This window comes from Leptonychotes weddellii, chromosome 1 (assembly GCF_054177405.1).
Source record: "Leptonychotes weddellii isolate Sample4059 chromosome 1, ASM5417740v2, whole genome shotgun sequence".
Taxonomy (NCBI): Eukaryota; Metazoa; Chordata; class Mammalia; order Carnivora; family Phocidae; genus Leptonychotes; species Leptonychotes weddellii.
The window spans coordinates 63,277,602-63,290,629 of record NC_138369.1 but is presented as its reverse complement, the minus strand read 5'-3'; the positions used below and the strand labels follow the sequence as shown (position 1 = coordinate 63,290,629).

The 13,028-nt window shown below is 35.6% G+C and overlaps 1 protein-coding gene across 1 annotated transcript in view; it reads left to right on the top strand.

Moving 5' to 3' along the window:
- RBMS3 (RNA binding motif single stranded interacting protein 3) overlaps positions 1-13,028 on the top strand; it is a 668,889-nt gene that overhangs the window by 202,545 nt on the left and 453,316 nt on the right. The window contains exon 3 of the mRNA XM_081826971.1: positions 2,680-2,738. Coding sequence (XP_081683097.1) covers positions 2,680-2,738 — 59 coding nt within the window. The remainder of the gene's footprint in view (positions 1-2,679; positions 2,739-13,028) is intronic.

Sequence of the window (13,028 nt, the reverse complement as noted above, 5' to 3'; positions counted from 1 at the left end):
TCTTAGTGGAAGATTAAACAGTCTAAGTATTAATGTTTTAAACTGTCCTTTGGGACAGGACTTTACCCCCTTCCACTTCTTAACCACCTCAGAGAATGCCAAGGACTAGAGACATTTTTATATAGCAGATAACAGGAAGGAAATAATCACAAAAAGAGCTAATATTTAATGAGCACTTATTCTATGCCAGCCACTGTTATCATTGCAGTAAACCCCACTTAACCCTCAAAACAACCCTATGAGGTAGAGATTATTATCATTTTGTATATTTGTACATAGAGGTATATAATTTTAAATAGATAATAATCTAAATGAATATTTAAATAAATGGATTTATGTAATTATAGATGGTGAGATGATACAAAGGACATATAAGGCTTACTTAGCCAACCAAATATACCCAGGCTGAATCGAGATTTGAGCCATGACAGTTTGTTGTCATAGTGTATTCTTTTCACCATTATACTATATTGCCCTGGAGTTGAATACCTGAATTCCTAAAGACATGAAGATTGATTAAAGTAGAAGAGTTGATATATTTAGCTTCTCCGTTTTGGAGGCAGTTGGTATAATGGTTAAGCACTGTACCAATCTTAAAAATCCCATATTCCGGTCCCTCCTATAACTTTCACAAATTATGTGATTTTGATCAAATTACTGATCTCTTAGATTACACTTTCTACATTTGCAAAATGATAGTAGACACTTTCAGCCCTAGTTCTCTCTGATTTATTTAACTATAGAGTTATAGTTATAATGGTGTAGAAAATGCAGTGGTACCAGGGACGCAAGCGGCTTAAAGGTCAGGATTATGCTGGCAAAATATACTCAATTCAGTTTTGGATAGCTTCATCTCAGTTCTGGCTGACTTTAGCAAGGGGCATGTAGGTGACTTGTGGGAATTATCTCAGACCCCTTCATCTAAGTATATACAAATATTCTAGTTCCTATTGTGACCTATTGATAGGTCAGCTCATAATGATTTTCAAAGCTATTGGTGCTATTATTTTCATAATGACATGAATTCCATGAATTTCTAGAGGACCCTCTGTCCATCCTTGGTCAAACCATCTGAGAGGTGCCTGGGTGGCTCAGTCAGTTGAGTGTCTGACTCTTGATTTTGGCTCAAGTCATGATCTTAGGGTCATGAGATCAAGTTGTTGTTGGGGCTCTGTGCTGGGCATGGAGTCTACTTGAGATTTTCTTTCTCCCTCTCCCTCTACCCCTCCCCACCCCGGCCCAGGGGTGCTCTCTCTCTCTCTCAAAAAAATTGATTAATTAATTAATTAATTAATTAAGATTTTCAACCCAATGAAGGACACTTACAAAGAATCTACAGTGGCAATCTTAATTTTTATTTTACTGAGAGTCTTTATCATGAATAGATGTTGAATTTTGCCAAACAAAAACAAAAACAAGCCATAAACATCTGGGGGAAAAAAAGAAAAGAGGCAAAGGCATTTCTAGCACAATGACATTATCAACCCTAGAATATTAATAAATGACCACCAAAATGCTCCAAAGAATTAATGATATAATAAGAGGGTATTGTAAATGCAAAAGAAACAGTGGTGATAAGGAACCTAGTTTATTCTGACATGGAATATTTACTATTTGTCATATATACTCACACTTGGTTAGGAAAACAGAATTAAAAGAAAACTTGCCAAACATGTTGTAACATGGCTGAAATCTCGAACATAAGTATGAGTTGTTAGTAAACTTGGCACTTAAATTTGCATTATAATTTCTCCATGTTATGATGATTCAGGAGCATCCTTCATGGAATCCTAAAGAAGGACAGGGTTTTAGAAATTATCTTCTTCAGTCCTATCATTTATACCTCAGGAAACAGGCTTAAAGAGATTGAGTTTCATTCTCCATATTACCCATCTTTTAAAAAACAAAACCTAGACTAGGTCTTCTGCAAGATATGATAAAATAATGAATATACTTATATGTGTTTATGGTAGAAACTTCAATGTAGATGAAGTACCATTGGATTACTTGTATCGTTCATTTATTTATAGCAAACACTGATTGAGTTCCTATTACATATGGTGGCAGGCATTGAGAATACAAAACTCAGTCCTTATCCTCAATTAACTTACAGTATGTATTTAATAGCAGAAAAAAAAAACAAAACAAAAACAAAAAAACCCTATTTATCTTAGGAGCACTGCTAGGAAATCTTAATATTTCAATTTAACCCTCTCCCAAATCCTAAAAGGGAATTACTACAATTCTCATTTTTTACAGATGAAAAAAATAGTTTTGGAGAAGTTGTGTTAGACTGCTCAGCATTGCAACACTAGGTCAGCGCCAGAGCTGGATGTAAGCCCTGTTCATCCCTGGCGCCAAGGTCTGTGCTTTCTCCAGCAATCCACAGTATGATTTACTTTGATCACAATCACACACAACCCCCTTTCAGCCACCTATGACAGCCTGACAGGTCTATTTTTGAAGGCTCAACCCAGTGGTTATGTAGGGAAGGAAGTACATTCTCGAGTTATAAAGAAGAACTGGTGAAAAGTGATCATCCAGGTGTGAAATGGGAGTACAGAGCTTGTTTTCTTAGTTTATGCCTGCTCAAATGTGTGTGTACCAATGTTCATTAAGGTATTTTAAGCATCTTCATTGGGCTATAATAACATGGATTTTTCCCTCTCTCTCTTTCAGGTATGGAAAAATTGTATCCACAAAGGCAATTCTGGACAAAAACACAAATCAGTGCAAAGGTATGTGTAAGGGCATCTGTACCATGGCCTTTTGCCTAGGCTGTTGGATTGATGGCTCCTCCAAGGTAGATGTCCAGGCACCAACTGCACAATGATCACGATGTACAATATATGGCAAACCTCTTTAATAATGCTGAGGCTTTGATGAGTTGTATTTCTAGTAACATTGTTCATTAATTTTTTTCATTAACAAACAAAATGAAAATCACAAATCAGAACAAGTATCAAATTGCTTCAGCGTAAAACTAAATTACCTCTTAATAACTTTGGGTTGTCTGATTTGAATGATATCATCAGTGATGCAAATTGATTTCCTATATAAAAATGAGGAACTCTGGGGAAAAGTTCCCCATGCAAAGCACATTTTCTCTGTTCTTTAAAGCTTTCGCAACATGGGTTGACTAGGAATTAATTTATGGATGGGCCCATTGTGTCTAAGCTTCTGCTGTCAGCATCTCTTGGGATCCGAGTTGGTATCTTATTAAGGCTTTTTTTTTGTTTGTTTGCTTCCCCCTGGAAACATGTCTGAAGTTATTTGACTATATCTGTGACTCATGTTTCTTCATGTCTGGGAATCCCATACTCTTTCAAGGGTTGCGTTATATATTATTTGTGAAATCTGTATGGTCTCTCTTGCATGACTCAGTTCTTACTAGAAAATTGGAATGCTTCTTGTAACATATGTTATTTGTTGTTCCTGTAATCCAGCCTTTTTTGTAATACTGACATCAAGAAGTATGGTAGAGCCAAGATCATTCTAAATACTGCCCCTATTTCACATACAGATATAATGTGCATATGTTTTAGGAACAGACACTCATATACTGAAAATATATCCTAGCCTACTTGGGTAACGGTAGTCAGGTTCTATTCAGCCATAAAAAAAAAAAACAAAAAACAAAAACATTGCACGTCTCCTAAAATCTCACAAATGCACTAGGTATTTAGGTACTACAAGCCAAAAAATAATAAGACAGGTTCCTGTCATCTAATTGTTCAGTTTGAAAAGGAAACCAAAGAGAAAACCAAGAAACTAATCCTAACATGCTTACTAGGATCAATGTTATTGGCCTAATACATGTGAAAGTGTAACCTGGATATCCATAATAGAGATACGCACAAAACACTGTGAGAGGAGAAGATGAAGATTTCTTTTGGGGGAATGAAGTTTATAAAGGCAAGTCAGAATGGATGAGCTTGGGAAAGGTCTGGGAGAAAGAATTTTAGGATGTAATTGAGCAGACCCACATAGCTGGAATAGAAGAAACTCCTAACACCCCAATCCACATTTTCTTGTAATCGCTTATTTAATTCTCTCTCTCTCTCTCTCCAAAGAGACTTAGATTCAATGAAGACAGGACCTGTGTAACCTAGAAAGATTACCTTCAAAGTGAGGTATTGCAGGGGAATGCTTGACTATCTGTTGGGGATGCTAGAAGAAAATATTAGAACTTACCTCTCTTTGTTTTTATATCAACCTCCTGTGTGTGATTTAGAACATATTAGTGAAATTTTACAAATGCGTATGTTTTAAACATACAAATGAATTTTGGGTTTGCTAATACAAATATTTTTATTCATTGTAATATGAATTTAAAAAGTGGTTTGGAGACTACTAGTCTCGTAATAAGCACTGATAGATACAGAAGGAGATGAAAGAGGGAGGGAAAGATGGAAGAAAGGGAGAGAGAAAGGAAGGGAGGAAGAGAGGGACCCTGGAACCTCCTAGGGAAAGCATTTAATAGAAGAGTAGCTAAAGATGACCTTATGGGAAGCCCGAGGGCTATTAGACCTTTTGCCTTGAGGGCAGTATGAAGAAGGTGGAGTGAACATGTGGTCATTCTACACACACAAACAAAACCCTCCAGTTACCTTTTCAACATTTAGAGCCTGTGGATTAACAGTAGTGATTCTGAATCATAATCTTCCTCAAATACATGGAGATGGGTATCCTAAAAGTAAGCACTCATGATCAGAAAGGTATTACTGTCACTTTCATGTTTGAGGGAAAATATTATTTTAATGATATTCTGAATCCTATTTAGAGTATTCCTTTCAGAAAAATGGCCCCTGAAATGGTTACCAGTACAAAAGACATGCAGTTGGGAAGAGGAAGCAACTATATTTATGGAAAATTGTTTATAGTTGTCAGTAATAACCAGGGGAGTGCATTTCTAAGGTTGGAAGGAAGATGTGACATCACTGAGGAGTTCAAGGAACTGATAAAATAAGACATTGAAACAACCATCTAAGTATTTATTGAAATAGCCAGGAACTGAAGCAGAATAGTATTGGGGAAAGTAATTGATCCAGAAGGTATTTGTGGAGAGCTAAGAGCAATGATACCTGGGGGTCTATAGACAACAGTGAAAATGAAGATTCACTGGTTGTAAGATTTTATGATGAAAGATTCTAAATTGGAGATTTTAAGTAGGAGCAAAACCAGATGGACTTAGGAGCAAGGAGAACTCCGCACTTATAGATCCATTGGGAGAGGAGATGTTAGAAAGGAAAAACAAAATACAAAAACCAACAAACACTTAAAAGGGCTGCAAAGGAGCAGTGTGTTCTGGGTGAGTCAAGAAACAACCAGAAACATGCAAATTATAGTAATTTGCAGTGATAGTTTATATCCCCTCAGGTAGCAAATATTATTTCATGCAGGCCATCCAAGGCTGGTTCCTGTCCATCAGGTCACTCATCTTTGTTGGCATCATCCTAAATTAGTAGAGATTTCTTATAAAGTCAGTGTGGAGAGAGCAATAAAAGGCATTTATTGACTCTAGTAATCACACTGAGAATGTTATCCCAAATATGTTATTCAAACAAATGTTTAAAGAATGTGTAAATAGGCCCACGCTGAGCACTCTTTCATTCTCTGTATTGGAACAAATATAGGCAAGCTCCCAATTCTAGCTTATGGAGCATATACAACTGACATGGCCATTGCAATGACAGGAAAGAAGACTAAGCTATGTCAGATGATGAACATGTTTATTATAGGAGGTTAAATGAATATAAAGGAATATAAAGTCATGTGTAAAATAAATACGGAGCTAGGTAAATATTTGAGAGTAAGTATGGCTTATAGTTACATCTGTGGTAAAGCCAGACTTCCTGGTTTGAACACTGCCTCTCCACTAAGTAAGCTGTGTGATTTGTGGTGAATGACTCAACATTCCTGGGTACCTCAGTTTCCCCATCTATAAAATGATAATAATAATATAAATAATAATAATAGTAATAATATGGCCTGATTTGATGGGTAAGTGAGTTGTGCATGGATAACGTTCAACAACACCTGGTGTCAGCTGTGGTATAAAATACTGGCAATATTAAACAAAAAAATATGTCAAGGGGGTGAGAATATGGGTGATGGATTATTATTAACTTTACATTTCTCCAAATCTGTTGTCTTTTCAGACAAAACAAACAAACAAAACAAAAAAACAAAAACAAAACCAGTTCTTGGAAAAATGATCTGGTTTCACTTATATTTATTATATTTATGTTTTGGTGCTTCTTTTTATGAACTATGTGGAGCCTATGACTATATATTTCTTTGTTTCTTGTAAAATAATGTCAGATGAAAATGGTAATCAATTGGGAGAGAATATTATGTTTTGCTTTCTTAAATAATCGGCAGAAATTGAGTTCTTCTTGACCGTGGATTTCTTACGGAAGGGAATGGAAAGGGTGACGTGGCTTTTTCAAACAAAATCACGAGCTTGTCATTAGAGAATGCAAATTGGATTTGGTCTTCTGTGAGACACTTGCTTCTGAACCATTTGCAACTTCGCCTCCAGACTCAGGCTGTGCAATTAAAACCAAATCTTAGGAAGACAGGATTGATTTATTTTTGTTTTTAAGGATATGATATGAATTCAATTTTTCATGAGCTGTTGCACATGCAGTATATTACATGCAAGTTAGTATTTAGTGAGGTGTGAGGAAGTGCATTCACTAGTCTCCTTGAAGATGAAAAGAAAAAGCCTCAAAATGAACCTTGATATATTAGCCCAACCTTAGACTCTTACCCTAACTTAGCATCTGAAAGAAAGGCTTTTGTTCCCTCCGTGTATCCCACTCACACACTGAAGTTCTGTACAGTAGGCAGGCCCAGAGAAACACACTCACTCTCTGTTTTGGAAGGGGTCATGGAGAACTTTTTCAACATAACTTCTCGTCTTCGAGATTGTTCTTTCTTGGGTGGTGGCTGGGGCAGTTTTCATTCTGTAAAATATGGCAACATGAAACAAAACAGTCACCGTCAGGCCAAAATGACCAGAAATTGCTGAACAAAGCAGGCAACAGCTCCAGATGGAGAGTAATGAAAAGCAGACCACAGTTCATTCAGATACTCAAATGCAAAGACCAAATAACGGCTATTGTACAAGACACAGAGATTTGCACTGCTTTGTTTTTTTGTTTGTTTGTTTTTCTGCTTTTCTCCATATGTTTCCCTCTGGGTCCAGTATATTTACTAATTTAAAAAGTCAGGGAAAATTAAATGAAAGAAACCATTGAAAACGTGGTGTAAATCTTCAATGAATTTACTTGTCTCTGCCTTTTCCTGCTTTTTAAGTTTGGCTTCCTCTGTACCCCTCCCCACACCATTTTTCTGACAGGCTATGTGTTTAGAGCAGAGGGAATGAGTAATGGATATTCCATAGAAAGTTTCCATGCCTAATAGCCATAGGATATAAGCATAGTTAGCGTGTGCCAAGCATACCAGCTTCTAAGAGTTTGAAATACTTCCTTCTGCCTTTGTTGTCACAAGCTGGTTGAATTATACTTATGGAAGCTTATGTTGCCTTTAACATTTCATTGGGCCCTTAAAATCAAAGTTGAAGACAAGTATTTCAGAGTTCTGAAATCATCCATGGAGGATATCATTCATTCTTTATTAAATGAAATCATAAATTGTTATTTCTTCTGTAAGAAAAATAATTCTGCATGCTCTACCAATTTTATAGAGAGGGATAGAACCCTCCTAGATTGTTTCAAGGTGTGTGAGTGAATCCATTTGGCAGTTCTAGATTCATGGCCATGTCACACATTTTTTAAAAGATTTATTTATTCATTTTTAGAGAGAGAGAGAATGCACAGTTTGAGGTAGGGGTAGAGGGAAAGAATCCCAAGCAGACTCCCCGCTGAGTGCAGAGCCCACTGCGGGACTCAACCCCACAACTCCGAGATCATGATCTGAGCCAAAATCAAGAATCAGTCCCAACAGACTGAACCAACCCAGGCACCCCACACATTTTTTTTTTTTTGAAGTATTTTAGGTAACTAGATATGAGGCCATATACTTGGACAGCTTTGGAAGTGTTCAATTTCTTTCTCATTTAATTTTCTTCCTTACTGACAGGGAGTATTTATATAGCAAATGAGGGTTGTATGGATTTCTATATTGAATCCAATGAACATGGAGGAAGGGGTAGATATTATATGTTGTCATATTTTTATGTAAAATCATTGTAGGGTATGAGGTAGCCCCTACCTGGGTGGAGTATATATGTGTAAATGGAACTATTTGGATTCCAGAAAATAACATACCTACCCTGGGCTTGTCCACATAGAAACAAAGTAGGTAAGGAAACGAAACACCATGGAAAGCTTCATTTCTAGTACTTGTTATTTCCCCAAATCAGTGCAAACTAAAATAAATGTTCTGTGAAATTTATGAATCTGAGGAATTACATTTTGAGGGGAATAAGCACCTCCCCCAGGTGGGCTCACAGTCTATTGAGCAAGAAGCCCATGAAGCAAAATGACTTGAAAAACACATTTGTTCAATTTTCAAATAATGGGATTAGGTTTAAAAAAAAAGCCAAAAACATCTCTATTTAGACAACTGCATTTCCCTTTGGAAAATGAAGTGGGTGATATTCCCCTGAACTTCTTTTGTGAAGTTTAATCTATTCCAGTATTAATTTTACCACTAATCACAGGTAATCAATATATAAACATATATTTGCTTCATTTGGTATTGATACTGACTTTTATTTTCATTTCAGAAAAGGTTAGTTTGAATAGGAACTTTGCTAACTTCAGTCAGTATGTAAACTTACTTAGAATCATCTTCTAGGTACCTTTTACATAGCATTTTCATCCTGGACACCTTTTGAAAAAAAACGCCAATTTTTACAGTGTTAGAGCCAGAGTTCGGAAAGAATAACTTCTTTGAAGGTAAATGGTCTCCATTTGTATCTCTAGCTTATGTAAACAACTACAACTAAACATGTTTTCTCCTGTTAAAAATAATCTTTCCAATCCTGTTATTTCCAATTCAGCATATTAAATATTTTAGAGGGTTCTTTAAAAATAATAATTGTTTTAAAGTTTTTTTTGTTTGTTTTGTTTTTGTTTTTGTTTTGAGAGAGAGAGAGAGAGATCACAAGCAGGCGGAGGGTAAAGGGAGAGGGAGTGAAAGAATCTTAAGCAGGCTCCATGCCCAGTGTGGAGCTCGATCTGAGGACCCTGAGATCACGACCTGAGCCAAAATCAAGAGTCCGAAACTTAACTGACTGAGCCACCCAGGAGTCCCTATTATTATTTTATTTTTATTTTTATTATTATTCTGTGTTAACTTTGAGAAGTCTTTGAAATAAATGTAAAGCAAAATATGTACTTATGTTTTGGTAGTCATACAACTACACAGGTTTCTTTAAAAGTCTTTTATAGCTATATATTTACTCAGAATTTGCTTGTGATCATTTTTAATATATACTGACTAGGGAAAAGTAAAACTATCCACAGATATTAAATATAGTAGGTAACACTGCTGTTTTAAGTATAAAATTATATTTGGCATCATTTAATACTATAACCCACTTTCCTCTTTGCACATGCAGAAATTATTATTTATTTATTTATTTATTTATTTATTTATTTATCTGACAGAGAGAGAGCTGGCAAGAACAGGAGCACAAGCAGAGGGGAGTGGGAGAAAGAGAAGCAGGCTTCCCGCCGTGCAGGGAGCCTGATGCGGGGCTTGATCCCAGGACCCTGGGATCATGACCTGAGCCGAAGGCAGACGCTTAACAACTGAGCCACCCAGGTGCCCCATGCAGAAATTATTTTATTGGAAAAAATTTTAAATAATTTTTGTGGAGTTTAAAATGGCTTAAAAATAAAATGGTACAGTAATATTGTTTCCTCCCATAATTTGAACATGACTTTTACTAATTCATATTTTCTAACTTAACAGAAATCCTTTTATTCAGATATTGTTTGCTTTCCTGCTTCTGTGTTTCAATTCCCTATTTTTAAAATTTGACTTTTGTTAATACACATAAAATGCTCTCTCCTCTTATCTCTACTAGTCTATGTCAATTATTTCTTCCTAAATTCACCTTCTCAAGAAGTTTTCACCAGACTCTTCCCATCCTACTTAAACACTTTACAGGCACACCTGGGTGACTCAGTCAGCTGAGCATCTGACTCTTGATTTCTGCTCAGGTCATGATCTCAGGGTTGTGGGATCGAAACTCATGTTGGGCTCCACACTGGGTGTGGAGTCTGCTTAAGATTCTCTCTCTCCCTCTACCCCTCCCCTCTGACTCGCTGCTCTCCCTCTCTCTCTCAAAAAACAAAAAAAAACGGGCGCCTGGGTGGCTCAGTTGGTTAAGCGACTGCCTTCGGCTCAGGTCATGATCCCAGGGTCCTGGGATCGAGTCCCACATCGGGCTCCCGGCTCAGCAGGAAGCCTGCTTCTCCCTCTCCCACTCCCCCTGCTTGTGTTCCTGCTCTCGCTGTCTCTGTCAAATAAATAAATAAAAAAATCTTTAAAAAAAAACAAAAAAAAACATTTTACAATAACTACCACCTTTGACCATCATCTGGAGTCAAAGATCTTATGCTACCTTATCACTCTTGCTTTTGTGATTATAATCTAGATTATAAAACTCCTCAGGATTCTGATGGGACTTATCTTCTATTGCTATGAGGAACTAGGACAGTTCAGGGTGGTTACTTAGATTCCAGAGGCTTTATCTTTCTCTCTGGGAGCTTTTGATGCTGCATCAATGGAAGGAAGGAACATGGCCAGGTATATGTTCTACAGGTCTGTAAAAACACCAGGGGTACCAAAGACATACATATACACATGCTTCTTAGAGTTATTCTTTAAAAGTAAGCATTTTAACTGAGAATATTTTATGAGAGTGGAGTTATCTCTTTTACTTGTGTGAAGTTATCTATTTTCACTCATGAGTAATTTCATAAATATATGGAAAATCCAATATGGTAATATATTTTAAATAACATGCAAATTATAATAATGTATAGTGAACAGATATGTTATACGTTTGTGTCCAGTTTATTAAAATAAATGTAAACTTGTAATACCATATAAATAAATATCCTTTCAAATATAGGATTTTAAAACATGTAGATTTTTCTAAAGAAACCCCATTTAGTTCTTGAGGGATTTTCCGAGTGAAGTCTATACCAAGAAAATCGCTAAGTAATAATTTTAGTTCTCTTGGACAAGTTACATAACATCTCTAAACATCCATTTCCTCAGTTGTCAAATGAGGTTATTTATATCTACGATGAAAAAAGTGTTTTCAGAATTACATGGAACCATGTTCGTAATGTATCTGATATATACATCAGGTAAATTTTTCTATGGCCTTGGACATGGATTTTTTTCTCATAGGAACAAGATTGTCTAGAGCTCCTACATATCTTACATAGTTTAATGCAATTCTGAGTATATTTTAAGTGTTCAAGGAATGGGTATTTTATGAATTGACACATATTTACTGAGCCTGGTTTGTTAATAGCAAAAAGTGTGAGTACTTAAAGGATGTTTTTTTCATACATCTTGGTGTTGGCTATTTGATAGCCCTCAGGACTTTTCAAGGCCTATAAACCTTATGTCTTTGAGGACAAACATGTTCTTTCACAGTAGCAGGGGGTGGAATTCATTCTAATTGAGTCAAATAGGTTCTGAAAAAAAAGTGCTTCTTTGTTCACCCTTTGTTATGTTTTTCACTCCATAATCCTTTACAAGTTCCAAGGTAAAAAGAAAAAAGAAATAAAAAGAAAGGCTAAAGATTCTTGTTTCCTTAGTTTTGAAATCACAGTGAAGGTATATTTAGTTTAAAGTATGGTTATTTTAGTTTAAAGTCATTTGATTTGATATTTGTCGTTGTTCTTATTGACTCATTGGTTATGCATGTTGCTATTAAAATAGGTATTTTTTTTTTCTGTCCTTTAGTAAAGGAATGAGACCCCCGGAGTATGAAAGAGAAAAACTCGTGCATATGGCTAAAAGCCCCCAAAACTATAAGGACATAAATTGGATTTGAGAGATGAATGTATCATTTATTATGGTTCTGCAAGTGGCTCTAAGTCAGTTCAAATATCTATCCATAAAATGTTGGTGATACAAGGTCTTTATTTCATATGATCATTTTAAATATTGATGTGATTTCATCCCTGTTTTGTGGAATAAGAGAAAAATAGTAAGGTCTGCATTTAATTTGTATTATTTCTCTTAAGGAAAGGGCAGCTCATTTTAATTAGTAGACATCCAGATAGACCTATTGGTCATTCAGTTTACATCAGCCTTGAGTTGGAAGAAACCTGTGTTCATAAAGCATCTTTGGAGCACCTTCTCTGTGACACTTATAAAGATACAACTTCTCTCAAGAAGAAATAATAAGATGCTGCAGATATCACAGCAGTTCACATTCTCAGGGCTTGTCTACTATGGAAAAAACAGGATCTAAAACAAAAGATTTTAGGGAAGCAGTGTTAAAGAACACACTGGGCTTTTAGTATAAGGATGATGTGGAAAATAACCACATTTGAGACTGTACTGAAATCACGTGGTAAAATTCCAAGAGAAATATACTCTAAGGTACCTTGGAATTTATGTCTTTGGGGTACTTCTATTACAATAGATAATTGAAGTGGGAAAGAAGTATGCTGTATCACTGAAGGAGTGAATGAAAGAAAAAATATTTTTCTGAAAAAGAGAATTATGTGAGGTGAAGTTAGAGGCTCATTTTTTAAAAACATACTATTAAAACACTATGGTTAAAAAGTTTCTCAAGGGATTTCATGAGGTATTTTTGAATAAGAAGGGGTAAAGGATCAGAAAATCTTTAATTTCAGATATAAGATTTAAAGAAATTATGACTAATACTATATATTTTCATAGAGAAGCAGGTGATGAATTTGAGACTGATTTGACTAGAGGAAACCTTCTTTTTAAATTTTATTTTTTTAATAAAATTTGTGTATATTCATTTGACATTATGATGATTTGGCATA